The sequence below is a fragment of the Staurois parvus genome, unplaced genomic scaffold (genome assembly GCF_062004578.1).
Source record: "Staurois parvus isolate SC_StPar_1 unplaced genomic scaffold, SC_StPar_1.0 ptg001065l, whole genome shotgun sequence".
NCBI lineage: Eukaryota > Metazoa > Chordata > Amphibia > Anura > Ranidae > Staurois > Staurois parvus.
In genome coordinates this window covers 1,105,142-1,122,607 of record NW_028318861.1, presented here as the reverse complement: position 1 = coordinate 1,122,607, position 17,466 = coordinate 1,105,142, and the positions used below count along the sequence as shown (strand labels likewise).

General features: G+C 41.1%; 1 protein-coding gene across 1 annotated transcript in view; it reads right to left on the bottom strand.

Moving 5' to 3' along the window:
• JMY (junction mediating and regulatory protein, p53 cofactor) overlaps window positions 1-17,466 on the bottom strand; it is a 93,241-nt gene that overhangs the window by 38,856 nt on the left and 36,919 nt on the right. Inside the window, exon 3 of the mRNA XM_089658367.1 lies at window positions 5,107-5,257. Within this exon, the coding sequence (XP_089514493.1) occupies window positions 5,107-5,257 (151 nt within the window). The remainder of the gene's footprint in view (window positions 1-5,106; window positions 5,258-17,466) is intronic.

Sequence of the window (17,466 nt, the reverse complement as noted above, 5' to 3'; positions counted from 1 at the left end):
CAGTTCTCAGTGTAAAGCCAGCGGGGGACAGCTGAAGCATGGGCATCTAGGAGAGTATGATTAATCCTTTTTTTACATTCCTGCACTTCTCTTTTAACTACTTTCTGCCTACAGTACATATACTGTGGGCTGGTGGCACGGGTAGACTGGATCATGTAAATGTTAGTCATCCAGCTTGCCCGTGTCAGGGGTGCAGATGTGCGTGCCCGCTGCTGAATCTCGCTGTCACTGGCTACAGCGGGATATTGTCAGCAGGTCCCGGCCTTAGATTTATTATTATTCATAATAATCCCGTAATCTTCGCTCCTCACAAGACCTCCTACTTTCTAGCTCCCTGGTCTCCACCTCCCACGCCTGACTGCAGGACATCTCCAGGACTTCCCCCATCCTCTGGAACTCACTACCCCAATCCATCAGACTGTCACCTACCCTCCTCACCTTTAGGCGCACCCTGAAAACTCATCTCTTCAGGGAAGCCTACCCCGCCCTCACCTAACAGCCGATCTCCTCCACTCCTCCTACCACTCCATCCGACACAGCCACTTCCTCCTGTACCACTATCCCCTCCCTCCTAGATTGTAAGCTCGAAAGAGCAGGGCCCTTGACCCCCTTGTGGTTTGTTTTGTTACTGTACTGTCTCATGTTCTGTCCCCCACTATAATGTACAGCGCTGAGCAAACCTTTTAGCACTATATAAATACTGTATAATAATAATTATTATTTGATTATTATACAGGATTTATATAGTGCCAAGAGTTTACACAGATCTTTACAACGTGACAGCAGACAGTACAATTCAATATAGTAGGAAACAGAGGGCCCTGTCTGTTAGAGCTTACAATCTAAAAAGGAAGATCAATTGATACAAAAGGTAATAACTGTGGGGGATGAGCTAATAAAGAAAAAAAAAGTACAGATACTAGGTTTGTGCAGGAAAGGCTGAGATTTATGGCTGAGACCTGCTCATTGGCTGTAGCCAATCACAGAACAGAGTCCTGTGTTTACAAACACAGGGCTCTGTGCACAGATCAGCAATCTGGCTGTTTCTTCAGGGAGAAAAAACAACCACATCTATTTGTAAAAGCAGCATGTTACACATATTACATTTGTTGGCACTCAGTTAACCCCTTCTCAGCCAGTGTCATTAGTGCAGTGACAGTGTACAGTATTATATCTGATCGCTATATGGCCTCTTGCACATGCAGCTTGAAAAAAAATTTACAATGTGCCTGAACACACTGGGGTGCGTAAACAAGTGATGCATATTCTTGAAAAAAGAAAAAAAAAATGCAATTACCCGCATATGAGCATAAACGTGGATTTTGCATAGGAATGTATTGTACACAGGAATGTGCATTTACGCAAATACGTGTGAATACAAGCGCGAATGCTCGCAAAACAAATGTCTGAAATTACATCCACAAATACTTATGCTCAAACATCAGTACCATTTGCAAAAGGCTTATTAGTGTCACTGGTGATGTCCATGTCAGTCAGTTAGGTCGGCCATACATGGGTCGAAAATCGACCAATTTTTTGTTCGAAAATCGGGCCTAAGAATAATCAGCCGATTTTCGCTCTGTTAGTGGGTCAATGGCACCGGATGATTTTTTTGGTTCCTCCCCTTTTCGATGATCGGGCATGTTGGAAAATTCGTGAAAAACGGCCAAATTTCGACTCAACCAACGATGGTCAAATCGTACGATCGTTTTTCCAAAAAGAATATGCACATGAGCCGTGACCTGGAAGGAACAGAAGTTTTACATGTTATATGGGGTGAACTTTATGACTTGGTCGGCCGATTTTCGAAATCAATGATGGCACCATCGGATTGCCGAGCGAACGACGTTTCCGATTTTTGGGCCATGTATGGCTTGCATTAGTGTACCTCCCAGCAATTTTTATTTTACCAAATACATGTAGTAGAACACATTTTGGCCTAGATTTATGAAGAAATTTTATTTTTTCACTGGGTATGTTTTATAACAGATAGGAGAAGATAGTGTTTTTTTTACAAACTTTTTTGTTTATATAATAATAATAATAATAGAAAAACCCAGTGGTGATCAAATACCACCAAAAGAAAGTTCTCTGTGTGAGAGAAAAAAATGATATCAATTTATTTTTTTTCAATTACAGTACTGCATGACAGAGCATTTGCAGTTAAAGCAGTGCTGTGCTGATTAGCGAAAAAATGCCATGGTCAAGAAGGTATTAAAACCTTCTAGAGGTCAAGTGGTCAAACTGGCTAGACCAGCAATGGGCAAACTACGGCCCGCGGGCCGTATACGGCCCGGCGGACCTTTTAATCCGGCCCGCAGAGCTAGGCTCCCGCTAGGCTCCTCTCACAGTCCGCCCTGAAGACTGGTGTAGCATGAAAATCTGTCTCCTATGAGGATTTGTTCCCTCGACGTATCTGTGCATGTGCCGGAGATCGCCGATCGGCTGCTAATGCCTGAAACTGGCACATGCGCAGATACGTCGAGGGGGACAGATCCTCATAGGAGACAGATTTTCATGCTACACCGGAACGGTGTGGGAAAGGGCGAGAGGAACGCGCGGAGCAAAGGTAAGTGAATTGACACAGGGGGGACTTGGGGACTTAATATGGGGGATGAATTAATATGGGGAATGAATTACTATAGGGGGTATGAATTACTATATGGGGGATGAATAACTATGGGGGATGAATTACTATAGGTGGGGTGAATTACTATGGGGGATGAATTACTATATGGGGGATGAATTACTATGGGGGATGAATTACTATATGGGGGATGAATTACTATATGGGGGGTAAATTACTATATGGGGGGTGAATTACTATATGGGGGATTAATTACTATGGGGGATGAATTACTATATGGGGGATGAATTACTATATGGGGGATGAATTACTATATGGGGGATGAATTACTATGGGGGATGAATTACTATATGGGGGATGAATTACTATATGGGGGATGAATTACTATATGGGGGATGAATTACTATAGGGGGGATGAATTACTATGGGGGGATGAATTACTATAGGGGGGATGAATTACTATAGGGGGGATGAATTACTATATGGGGGATGAATTACTATATGGGGGGTAAATTACTATATGGGGGATTAATTACTATGGGGGATGAATTACTATATGGGGGATGAATTACTATATGGGGGATGAATTACTATATGGGGGATGAATTACTATAGGGGGGATGAATTACTATAGGGGGGATGAATTACTATAGGGGGGATGAATTACTATATGGGGGATGAATTACTATATGGGGGATGAATTACTATATGGGGGATGAATTACTATATGGGGGGTAAATTACTATATGGGGGGTGAATTACTATATGGGGGATTAATTACTATGGGGGATGAATTACTATGGGGGATGAATTACTATATGGGGGATGAATTACTATATGGGGGATGAATTACTATATGGGGGATGAATTACTATGGGGGATGAATTACTATATGGGGGATGAATTACTATATGGGGGATGAATTACTATATGGGGGATGAATTACTATGGGGGATGAATTACTATAGGGGGGATGAATTACTATATGGGGGGTGAATTACTATATGGGGGATGAATTACTATATGGGGGATGAATTACTATGGGGGATGAATTACTATGGGGGATGAATTACTATATGGGGGATGAATTACTATGCTTACTATGGGGGAATATTACTATACTTACTATGGATGACACATACACATCATTCATCTACTCTTGGTCCGGCCACCGGGTCCATTATATGAACCCATTGCGGCCCTCAAGTCAAAAAGTTTGCCCACCCCTGGGCTAGACCATATTATGTTCTGTTCCAGTGATAAAAATCCAGGATTGGGTTTAAATATTAATACATTCCTGCCCAGCCTATAGCAGATTGACAGCTGGGTGGATTGTTTCATATGATGTCCTCTCAGAAGGCGCCACTCACACAGCCGTGCAGTGGTGCGATCTGTCACCGATGACTGATCACTACACCAGCCCACTGTCAGTGTCATGTGATCACTGTGCCCAATAACAGCAGATCTCATGACAATTGTAAACAAGGGATGACTTCCTTTCATGCCATACATTGCGTTGTTAGCTGTGATTGTCACAGTGATCACATGGTACAGACAAGGCCAATCATAACCCATCTATACCATGTGATTAGCTCTGGCCAATCATAGATAATCTCAACAAAAGACACTGAATGAATCTGTTTCATTCAGTAAAAATGGTCTCTTAGATTAATTAAATTCATTGGGATAAGCAAAAAAAACAAAGCGTGATTACTTCTCCAGAGTAGTACAGTGTTACTATGGTAACACGGTATTGCCTTGGTCACAGTGTGTAAAAAATAAATTTTTTTTTCTAATATTTTTTTTAACATACTGACAAAAAAAATTACAATTTCAGAAAACTCTCCTGGCATTTTCGGGCCTCAAGAAATGAAATAGGCCACCAGTACATCAGGAATGATCGATTTTCAGAGACTTTTTAAATATATATATATATATATATATATATATATATATATATATATATATACACACACACACACACACACACACACACACACCATAGATTTTGGACTCTATAGCTTTCCTACAGGCTAAATAATATACATTGATTTGGGCTATTTTCAGCAAAGAAATGTAGCAGAATACATTTTGGCCTAAATTTATGAATTGCTAAATTTTATAACAAACAAAGGAAAACACTTTTTTTTTTCAAAACTTTCTGTATTTTTTATTTATTTAGCAAAAAAAAAACTCAGTGGTGTTTAAACAGAAAAGCTCTATTTGTGTAAAAAGAAATTATAAAAATTTCATATTGGTAGTGTTGCATGACGGTGCAATTGTCAAGGTGCAACAGTGCTGAAAGCTGAAAAGTGCCCGGTATTGAAGTGGTTAATATATATCTTTGAAATTTTAAGAAATTCAAGGGGTGAAGGGAGTAAAAAATGGCAGATGTTAGAATCCAGGCACCTTGGTTACTGGAACTCTGCAAATGTTGATACATAACTCCTACAGACAGAAATTCAAGTACAACAAACCAAGCATGCACACTAGACAACAGAAAGGAAATAATTGGTTACCCTTTTGGGCCTTTGCTGTGATTTCAAAATATTTAACCGTTAGGTCCTGAATAGAAAGGACGGCCATGTGAGCCTTCTTTTGCCAATCTGCATCTTCTTTTTTCAGGCTCTCAATTCTTCTAGGGCCTAAATAATCGTTCTCTATGGAAATCTGAAAATAAAAGCACATATTGGAATGAAAGAACTGAAAATTGTAAGGATGTGGAGGGTAAGCAGTGTTAATTACACTCAGCACAAAATTCTAGATTCCTTGCTCATTTATAGCATCGTGACCAGCGATTATGGCTCATTGTGCAGTGATCTGTTAACCAAACACTTTCATTTTTACAGATACATGCAAAGTTCAGATATTTAGTGCTCAGTGCAATAATCTGTAATTTACCAATTGAGAAACAGTTCAAACATAATGTATTGATATAGGGCAAATTCATTTTAACTGAACACTTGTCTATTTATGCTGAGAAAGAGCTGTAAAAGATGAATGGAATAGAAATGGGCTGCCTAGAATTCTATGCTAGAACAGCTCCCTTCTTCTCTCCATGTCATTAACTGTCCCGCAGACATTTGGCTTACCCTCCCCTGGTGTGTTATCAATATACAGGTGAAACTTAAAAAATTAGAATAACGTGCAAAAGTTCATGTATTTCAGTAATGCATCTTAAAAGGTGAAACTAATATATGAGATAGACTCATTACATGCAAAGAAAGATAGTTCAAGCCCTGATTTGTCATAATTGTGATGATTATGGCTTACAGCTCATGAAAACCCAAATCCACAATCTCAGAAAATTAGAATATTGTGAAAAGGTGCAATATTCTCGGCTCCAAGATTCCCACTCTAATCAGCTAATTAAGCCAGAACACCTGTAAAGGGTTCCTGAGCCTTTAAATGGTCTCTCAGTCTGGTTCACTAGGAATCACAATCATGGGAAATACTGCTGACCTGACAGTTGTGCAGAAAACCATCGACACCCCCCATAAGGAGGGAAAGCCTCAAAAGGTAATTGCAAAAGAAGTTGGATGTTCCCAAAGTGCTGTATCAAAGCACATTAATAGAAAGTTATGTGAAAGGGAAAAGTGTGGAAGAAAAAGGTGCACAAGCAGTAGGGATGACCGCAGCCTGGAGAGGATTGTCAGGAAAAGGCCATTCAAAAGCATTGGGGACTTTCACAAGGAGTGGACTGAGGCTGGAGTCAGTGCATCAAGAGCCACCACACACACACGGATGCTGGACATGGACTTCAAATGTCGTATTCCTCTTGTCAAGCCGCTCCTGAACAACAAACAATGTCAAAAGCGTCTTACCTGGGCTAAAGAAAGACAGACCTGGTCTGCTGCTCAGTGGTCCAAAGTCCTCTTTTCTGATGAGAGCAACTTTTTCATCTCATTTGGAAACCAAAGAACCAGAGTATGGAGGATGAATGGAGAGGCACACACTGCAAGATGCTTGAAGTCCAGTGTGAAGTTTCCACAGTCTGTGTTGATTTGGGTAGCCATGTCATCTGCTGGTGTTGGTCCACTGTGCTTCATTAAGTCCAGGGTCAACGCAGCTGTCTACGAGGAGATTTTGGAGCGCATTATGCTTCCTTCCGCAGACGAGCTTTATGGGGATGCTGACTTCATTTTCCAGCAGGACTTGGCACCTGCCCACACTGCCAAAAGCACCAAAACCTGGTTCAATGACCATGGGATTACTGTGCTTGATTGGCCAGCAAACTCGCCTGACCTGAACCCCATAGAGAATCTATGGGGCATTGCCCAGAGAAAGATGAGAGACATGAGACCGAACAATGCAGAAGAGCTGAAGGCCGCTATTGAAGCATCCTGGTCTTCCACAACACCTCAGCAGTGCCACAGGCTGATAGCTTCCATGCCACGCTGCATTGAGGCAGTAATTGCTGCAAAAGGGGCCCAAACCAAGTACACATGCATGCTTATACTTTTCAGAGGTCCGATATTGTTCTATGTACAATCCTTGTTTTATTGATTGCATATAATATTCTAACGGCTTGAACTATCTTGCTTTGCATGTAATGAGTCTATCGCATATATTAGTTTCACCTTTTAAGCTGCATTACTGAAATAAATGAACTTTTGCACGATATTCTAATTTTTCGAGTTTCACCTGTATATAATTAAATGCAGCATGGCTAGCAGAAAGTCAGTAGTCATTGAAAGGCATAGAGAGCTCTGTAAACTGGGTGGTGTTTTGCAGCAATGTGTGAAACACAAATCAGAAACCACCATACCATACCAACAGGGAATGTTTGAATATTTTATCTATACAAAATATTTATCATCTACCCTTTCCATAAGACACTTCCAGAATACAGCATGCTATTAGATTCCATGGCCCATATATCATACAGACCTTCCCTTCTGGATTCAAAAATGTCAGGACCTGCTATCACCCTACCCCTGCTTACGTCCCCACCTTATCTCAGCAGTCGCCAGCAGAGAGGAGACAGAACTCCTCCTCTAGATCCTGCATTTTCAATGCAGCAGCGGAGATGCTCGTCTCTGCCCCCCCATCAGTCGACAGCAGAGAGGACAAAACTCCTCGCTAGATCCTGTGCTTCTCCATGCAGTCACAGGGAGGCTCATCTCTGCTCCCCCCCCCCCAAAGAAAATCTCAGCAAATCTCCCTCTACAGATTCTGCACCTCTCTGTGCAGCTGCAGCACCCTCTCATCTCTGCCTCCCCTGGTCTCACAGACTCCAGCAACTTACTCCAGTCCTCCTCCAGACCCTTCAATTTCTGCATCTCAGCTCCCCCACCCCCAGCTTAATGCCGGAAGCAGCACAAGGTAAGAAGGGTGGACTGCGATGTAAGGGAGGGTGGGGGACTCTTGACATCTGAAGTAAGGGGGGGGGGCTCTGGCCATTTAGTTTCACAGATGCACCCGGCCTTTTGAGGGCGGGCATAATGCTGACGTGGTCTTGAGTTTGTCACCCCTCTACTATTAATTTGACAGTCGAAGTCCTGGTCCATGGAATACACAGCCTGTCAGCTTTCTGCACTGCCCACTGTAACAGTATGTTAGGGTTTCCTAAAATGTATTTTTTTTTTAGAAGCCATTTCTATTTAACCCCTTGGTTGACTCTTTAGTTTTCCCTAATTACCTACTTCCTTCTCTCCTTTAGTCTCCTAATATGCCCAGTGCTTTCCTACATCTAGTATACAGTATGCAAAATTCTATCTGTATTCTCCTGAACTGTGCCTACTTCAGTCTCCAATCACCAGTGGGCTGCAATAAAAGTGTACTCCACTCAATAAAGTAAATTACAAAGAAATCATAAAGGCTAGCGCTTTTTAACATACCAAAAAATATATAAATCATGTGCTCAATAGATATATACTTGCCAAAAATATTGGGACATCCCTCCAAATCATTGGATTCATGAGTTCCAATCACCTCCATGTCTACAGGTGTATAAAATCAAGCACCTAGGCATGCAGACTGCTTCTACAAACATTTGTGAAAGAAGGGATCGCTCTCAGGAGCTCAGTGAATTCCAGCGTGGTACCATGATAGGTTGCCATCTGTGCAATTAGTCCATCCATGAAATTTCCTTGCTACTAAATATTCCACAGTCAACGGTTAGTGGTATTAAAACAAAGTGGAAGCAACTGGGAACAACAGCAACCCTGCCATGAAGTGGTAGGCCACGTAAAATGACAGAGCGGGATCAGTGCATGCTGAAGCGCACAGAAGTCCCCAACTGTCTGCAGAGTCAGCAGCGAAAGACCTCCAAACTTTGTGTGGCCTTCAGATTGGCACAACAGTGCATAGAGAGCTTCATGGAATGGGTTTCCATGGCCCAGCAGCTGCATCCAAGCATTACATCACCAAGTGCAATGCAAACGTCGGATGCAGTGGTGTAAAGCAGGCCGCCACTGGACTCGGAGCATTGGTGACATGTTCTCTGGAGTGACAAATCATGCTTCTCGATCTGGCAATCCGATGGACGTGTCTGGGTTTGGTGGTTGCCAGGAGAACGGTATTTGCAAAATTGCATTGTGTAAAGTTTGGTGGAGGTTGGATTATGGTGGGGGGTTGTCTTTCAGGGGTTGGGCTTGGCCCCTGATCCAGTGAAGGGAAACTAGTTTCAGTGAAGGGAACTCTTAAGGCGTCAACATACCAAGACATTTTGGACAATTTCATGCTCCCAACTTTGTGGGAACAGTTTGGGGATGGCCCCTTCCAACATGACTGCGCACCAGTGCACAAAGCAAGGTCCATAAAGACATGGCTAAGTGAGTTTGGGGTGGAGGAACGGGACGGGCCTTCAGAGAGTCCTTACATCAACCTGACAGAACACCTCTGGGATGAATTAGAGCGGAGACTGCCAGTCAGGCCTTCTCGTCCGACATCAGTGCCTGACCTCACAATTGTGCTTCTGGAATAATGGTCAAACATTCCCATAGACACACTCCTAAACCTTGTGGACAACCTTCCCAGAAGAGTTGAAGCTGTTATAGCTGCAAAGGGTGGACCAACTCAATATTGAACCCTACGGACTAAGACTGGGATGCCATTAACGTTCATGTGCGTGTAAAGGCAGGCGTCCCAATACTTTTGGCAATGTAGTGTGTGTATATATATATGTTCCATAATAGGTGTCCACATTCCAAAAAAACTGTGTAGATCCAGTATTAAATATACAATCCCCTCTGCTGTGTAATACACTTTTCAATCCGGTGCACCACTGTATCCAAAACTGAAAATTCACCACTGTGCTCCACCGTGATAAAACTGCACTCTCCACAAACACCAGTTGTGCTCTCACCTTGTTATTTGGACCTAATGGTTTGTAGGTCCAAATATTGCTTTTACTCACCAGGTGTTATTGTCACAATCTGTCCAGGTAAAGATAATCTGTCCTTCCCACTGAGGTTATACTGTCTCTCCCAAACTGGAACATCCACTCAAAATAAATGGTAGAAAGAGCTTATAGTGCTTACTGTACTAAAAGAATGTTATTCAAAACACAATGATAACACTTATATATTCTGTGTCTAAGACCGCCCACCTGTCTTGCACTACTGGCACCGCTCAGTACTCCGGATTCACTCCACAAAGACGCTGCCGGTGGCGTTGTGAGGGGGACTGGCATAATTAAGGTCTTCATGGCTACCACTTATACTACACTAAGGGCCAGTTCGCACCTGACGCCGACCATGTTCCTATACGACCCGCGGTGCAATTTTCAGCTTATTAATTGGAATAGGTTTAAATGGCACTGGATCATACTAAAAGTAGTGCATGCACTACTTTTCAAAAACACACTGCACTGCATGGTACTATGGTACCATGCAATCCAGTGCAGCCAAAACGCACTGCATTTCTGATCTGCATTTGGGGTGTTGTTAGGATAATATTGACACCCGCAGATCGCACATGCAGTGTATTTTGAACATGATGCAGGAAACACACATGAAATGTAGGTTTCTTGCACCACATTTTGGTGTGAACGAGTCCTAATCCTTCTTACCCTTCCCTTCCTGAACTCTGTTAACCATTATACTACATTTATCTCAACAAATCCATTAATTTTTGATCCACAGTTACCCAATACAAACAAAATAACTACCATACAATAAAATACTAAAATATTAACTTCCATAGAATAAATACACTGAATAACAAAACAATACTTTAATTTTCAAATAGTTAATAGATTAAAAGTAATTTAGGTCTGGCTCCACATTAAGGCCCAGTGCTTGCATGGTGTCTTACAGATAGATCCACTTTGTTTCTTTTTTATATTTGTCGGGTTTGAGCCCCTGTGATAACCCCCCCCCCCCCCCCAATACCATAAAATTTCATTTTATTGGGATCCTTACTATGGAGATCCTTAAAGGGTCAGGATACACTATCATTTTTATATTCTTTTTTGATGTTTATAACATGTTCCCCCCCTATTCTTTGATGTAACTTTCTAGTGGTGTGTCTTACATACTGATGCCCACATGGGCATTCCAAAAGATAGAGGACGTGGGTGTAAATACATTTTTTATATAATATACAGTACATTCCCTTTTTTCAAATCAAATTTTACCTTACTTCCTCCAATATTTTTATTTTTTTTTTAAACATTTCTACAGGGCATACATCTTTTTATGGATAGAAATACACCCCATTAAACATATTACACCTAGCTTAAACGTGTTTAGATGCATTTTTGTAGGTCAAGCGGTTTTTAGTGGTAAAACTTTTGTAGCGCTACTCCCTTAAGGGCTGCTTAGTAATTTTTTAATTCCCTGTCAATCTGGACCTCTTTTTTAAAGCCCAACTCTGCTGACACCATACCCCGGTGACTAGAATAATTCACCACTGTAATATGGACTCACACAGGTTAGTGTAAACCAATATAAAGTTTATATTGAATTTAAACGTAGCATGATCAGAAAGAACAAAATAACATTGGCATACGCAGCAAATAAGATCACTCTTGTCAGCTTTGAGTAAAAGTGACAGCATTCACAGTAAAATACCAGTGACTGTTAGCAACCCTGCTTTCAAAAATAATCCACTTCCTCCAATCTGAGGAGACACTTGTTCTCGCTCACTGGTGATTCAACAATCAAGAAACAGGTAAGCTCACTGTGGGTCCTCAGAACCTGATGGCAAGAATTAGATTTGAAGTGTAGAGACCAATGTCTCTTTAAGAATATGGAGTCTTCTGCGCACTTGTTGGTGTCCAGTTGGTATGAGGTTGAACTAGGGTGTAGATGATAATTGTTCAGGATAACACAAAGGATAATGAGGAAAAAGGGAAAGATTTAGTACTTCTCTTTTTGATGGTAGTAAATTAGTGCAAGGTCCCCCTTAAGGCACTAAATAACGGCAGATTTGAAATAGTGAGGTGTAACAATTGGCAAAAGTGTCTATGTAGCAAGAACAACTCTCTCTGGGTGTCAAGGGCCAAAAGCAACAGTAGTAGAAATCCCCTCCTGCTTGGAAGGGTAAATTGTTGTTTCAGTTGGCACTTCTGTAATCTTGCCTGCAGCTGTGTGCCCTGTGATCAGCTTGGATGATGGGACTGTAATGCAGATATATCCCAACGATGGCGGCTGGGAGAACTAGGCCGCAAACTGGGGAAACTATGCATAATACCCACAACTATGTGCAGGTAGGTAGCTGATGTGATAAAACAGTCAGTGAGTGTATGGGACTCTCTCACCCAATCAATGATGTCAGGTACATCATAGCGTTCTGTCTTCCTCTGCAGATGGAGGCCCCCCACAGACAATCTGGTCCTGTTCCGGCATCCCGTCTGGTCTCCTGATAACAGATTGGCTTGTTGGGCAGTGTGGCACGACTGATGGTCAGCAGGCTCTTTCTCCCTTTCTCCAACTCTGGCTCCGTGGCCTGGTTAAGCACTCCAGCTGTCAGCACACTTCGTTCTCTCTTGATCTCTCCCCTCACACTTCCTGCTCAATTTCCCAGGCTTTGATAGTTATAGGCGCCCGCCCACACGTTACGCTATCTGCTCTCCAATTAAGTCATGCTGTTCAGTATACAAGTTTCAGAGGGCTGTTCTGCCAAGTGTGGGTGACCCTGAATGGCAGGCCACCACCATCGAATGTCCATTTTAATATACTACATCTAACCCCATTTCAATGAGTTACGCATTATTCTCCTGTACGAACTGCCTTTTTTTTTTTTTCTGCCGCTGAACACCTTGCTTGTAAATGCCTATGTATGCATGGATATATAGGCTAACAATGAGGGACAAATAGAGGCAACCCCCCCCCAAACAAAAAAAAAAACAAAAACACACAAAACACCTCTAAAAGTGACATTTAAAACATTCTATGTGCATGAGGCAATAATGTACCAATTTTGTTCTCAACAATGAAAGTGCTGCCCACACGGAAACCACAAGTGCAGTGCGGTCCCCAGTGCAGGAAGCTGCGCTGTTGTTTCCAGTGCATGGGGTACCATTAGGATTAATGGCACCCCTACACATCTCCTGAGTGGCAGTGCGTTTTTCTTTTCTGTGCGGGTTACTGTGACTACAGGAATATGTTTGGTCCTGCAGCAACAACCACCCGCACAGGTGTAAATCTAGCCTTATACTGCATACTATAAGGCCTATCATAGATGGTTCGAATCTCAGCTGGTTCAACAGGAACCAGCTGAGATTGGACCCATCTATGGGCAGACTGATTGCACCTAAATCAATTGTTGCACAACTTAGGTACAACCAGCCTGTCGGATTTTTCATGCTATCAGCAGCTATAGCCTCTAGCAAGGTTCACTGTGTTCTCCCAGCAAGAATTACTCCCCCCCCCCCCCCCACATCATCTATGGTTGGCTTAACTATGTTTACTGTATTTCTCTAGTGTCTCTCCCTAATATATAGTATTGTCCATATCTTTATTAGCCACCGCTCTACACAATTTCACTAATTCACAATTTTTTTATACATTCTCCTCAAACGTCTTCATTACTGGCATCTAGTCCAAATAATCATCCTTCAAGGCTGGTTCACACCAAAATGCGATGCGGGAAAGACAGGTCAAGTCGGTGCTCTTGAAAAGTGCATAGGAAAGGTCACTCAGTTCTATTAACCTCTTACACCGGAAACTTATGACAGTGGGGGTTGGCAGCATTACACGAGGTAGATTTCAAGTAATGCAGGAGGAAGCAGCAATGGACACTTCAGACTGATAGTAAGTAATGTCCCTTGTGTTGATTTTTTTTTTTGGTTAATAAACATGGACTTGAATTTCCTAAATTCTAAATCAACCATTTGTTTTTAAAATGGGTGGTTTCACTTATAAAAAAATTTTCTTAAAGTGTATGCTTTTCTAGTAGAATCTATGGAAAAAGTTATCCATAATGCGAAACATAAATTCTATGCTAAAGCCAACTAGCCAGACTTGGCATTCAGGCTTCAAAATATGATCACATCTCCACGAAGTGCCCAAAGCAACCCTTTGTCAGCAAGTTTGTCCACCGTTATTCATTAACTTGTTTACAAGACAGCGTGGAATGTTGAACCATGTACATATGTGATGGTTGGTCTAGTAACTGAGGCTGTTTGGAAGAAGATATTCTACATCTTATACAACTTTGGCCATTTTGATTGGACGGGCAGGGGATGATGTGATTCCCCTGCATACTCTATTCAAAGCTAAGTACTTAGGCTGGCCATACATTATACAATTTTCTTGAGATTTTTGGTTTAGATTTACCAAAAACTATATAATAGGAGGTCAAACCTAAACAACACTTTTGTGTTTGTACTAATTGTATCCAATTAGGCGGGCCCTTTCGCTACACAGTTGAAGGTAAATCTAAAGGAAATTGGGCAGAAATTGAACAGAAAATTGTATAATGTATGGCCAGCCTTAGACTGGAAGAGAGAAGGCAGCACGGTAAGCCAACTGGAATCTGCTGCACTGCACAGTGAATTAAATCTTATGTCAAAACGTTGTAAAGAGTGGCCATGTGTCTTTCCACCTTCAGTGCCCACTCACAAACTAGGAAAATCCGTAGACAAGGCTGTATTGCTCAGCTGCAGAAAGGTGAAGGAACACAATCTGGTTGCAGTGTCTGGACAACAATGCTGGATAAACAGAATTACAATTCTTAATCTTAAATAAAAAAATATAATAATAGTTTTATTTATTTTTTTTATAACTCAGTGATCACAGCTAAAGGCATAATGCAACATATCCAGATTACCAACTGCTTCAATGCACGTTAGCAGCTGTGTTTACATGTGCAAATCGAAGCTATATATAACCTTATCAATTTGCATAAATATGAATATGCTTGGTTTTGGGATACAAAAGCAAACTGCCTTAGATAACTATTCCAGAGTATTACATGAGAACATCAGACACATTCTCAGGAAATGCTGTAACTGTTAAGGGAACATAATTGTAAAGCCACCAACAGCACAGGGAATGACATCATGGAGATTGTCCAGCAACATGAACTGACAGATCAGTGAGCGGGAAGAAGCAGCACAGAAAATGGCAGCATTATTAATTACACTTTTTGGGTGGGAGAAAAAACACAGCTGAGCTCTTTGTCAGCCCAGCACAATAGAGACAATGATTTAAATAGGGTCAGACCTATTCCCACATCATCTACTGTATGTCAAAGATTCCCCCACCTGACACTGGTGCTCCCTAAAATCTTTCTACCTTTTATTCTAAAGGTGCTCTGGCCGCAAGGCTCACAAAGGTGGCAAAAGGGCCATTATGGATCCAGTGGAGATGCTCAGAAAGATTTGTCAAGTTTTTTGGGTGTGATTCCTGAGAAGTCATTATGAATATTTGCTTTTTTTATTTGTTGATTTTTTTCTACATAAATATATGCTTTTTTGCCATAACATTTTTTGATACAACTTTTTTCTGTAAAGATTCTCTATTTTTCATATATATAACTGTAAGGTGTTAATCAAATGCACAAATAGGCATCCCGATTGTCACCTAGATGAAGGAGAAAAAGACAATCCAAAAAAAAACAAAAAAACTGGTGTCTCATCACCTTATAAATCCACATCATTCATTTTTTTCAAACTAATTTTTAATTAGGAAACAAAAAATGAAAGGGGGAGATTACGGTAAATGCTAATTCCACCATATTTCATGCTTCACCCTTATTTACGTCTGTACATGATAACATGCTGAAAATCAACCACAGATGGACTGGAGTAATCACTGGTAAAGAAGTGCAGTGTTTTCTCCATTCATAGTCCACTGATATTTCCTCCAGCTCTCAAACAGAAAACCTTTCATTTCTTGTATTCAGGGCATTCCTTACTGGGTGCCTACGGCCTTAAGTGTGAGCATCACCCCATATACCATCCAGTTGCAGTAGCTTTCGCATTTCTAGGGGCTGGATAGTGCACCCGTGCCTTCTGCCTCCACAAAAACATTAGAATCTCATGCACAGGAGGGCAAATGCCCAGTGTGCATGAGTCCTTAGCCTTTAAACATTAGCCGCCTGGCCAATAGCCGTTTGGCGGCTGGAAAAATGCTGTAGATTTTTGGGTGGACGCCATATGGCATACTCCCGGGCATGCGCAGTTTGCGCGCTTGCAGAGCCGCACAGCGTCGCAGTCTGTCACCGGCCGTATACCTCGGACACGGCCGATGACAGATCTGAGTACCGACTTCATTCATGCCATTCATTGTATACTAGTGTCTAGCTGTGAATGGTCACAGCGATCACATGCGCATGTCATGTGATTAGCTGTGGCCAAATCACAGCTAAGCACAAAAAAAAAAAACCCTGAATGAATCAATGTCATTCAGGTAAATGCTTGCTTATAGCAAAGTATTTCTTTGCTATAAGCAAATTGTGTAAAAAAAAAAAAAAAAAAAAAATACTGATCACTTCCCTAAAGTAGTACAATGTTACTATGGTAACATTTTACTACTTTGGTCATAGTGAAATATGAAAAAAAAAATAAGTATATATATATATATATTTTTTTTTTTTTTTCCCATACGGTCACCAGTTAGTGTCCCTGATCACCGCCATGCCAGTTATATGATGACGCTGTACTGCACTGGTGACCGTATGTAAAAAAAAATAGTGAAAATAATTTTTAAAATGTTTTCATTTTCCGAAAAATTATGACAAAAAAAATACAACTTCAAAAAACTCGCCATTCCTCTTATGAAGTACGTCAGACTGTTTACTTTGCAAAAAGGGGTCATTTGGGGGATATCTGTACTGTTCTGACATTCTTGGACCTCACGAAATTAGATTGGCTGTCAGTACTTCAGGATTGATCAATATTCAGATCTATCCCATAGTTTGTGAACTCTTTAAGTTTCCTACAAACTAAAAAATCCATCCTAATTTGGGTTATTTTCACCAAAGACATGTAGCAGAATACATCTCGGCCTAAATTTCTGAAGAACAATTATTTATTTGCAAACTTTTATAACAGAAACAAAGAAAACCCTGTTTTTTTTCAAATTTTTCGGTCTTTTTTTGTTAATTTAGCAAAAAATAAAAACCCCAGCGGTGATTAAATACCACCAAAAGAAAGCTCTAGTTGTGTGAAGAAAATTATAAATTTTTTAGTTTGGGTACAATACACATGAATAGTAGTAAACAAGATGTAACTTCCTGACAACATTGCTTACTACTTGTGAAATTCACAATAGCCTTGTACCATGTGACAAGCTATGACCAATCACAGCTCTCACAGTATTCCTCAATGGCTGCAAGAATGCAGTCAGAGAGGAGAAATGGTTGCTTTTACAGCCTTTATGGCTTCATCACCCCCCACAAGTAGTACAGTGCAACTATGGTGACAGTATGTTCAAAAACAAAACAAAAAAAACAAATACTAATATAAAAGAATAAAATAAAAATGT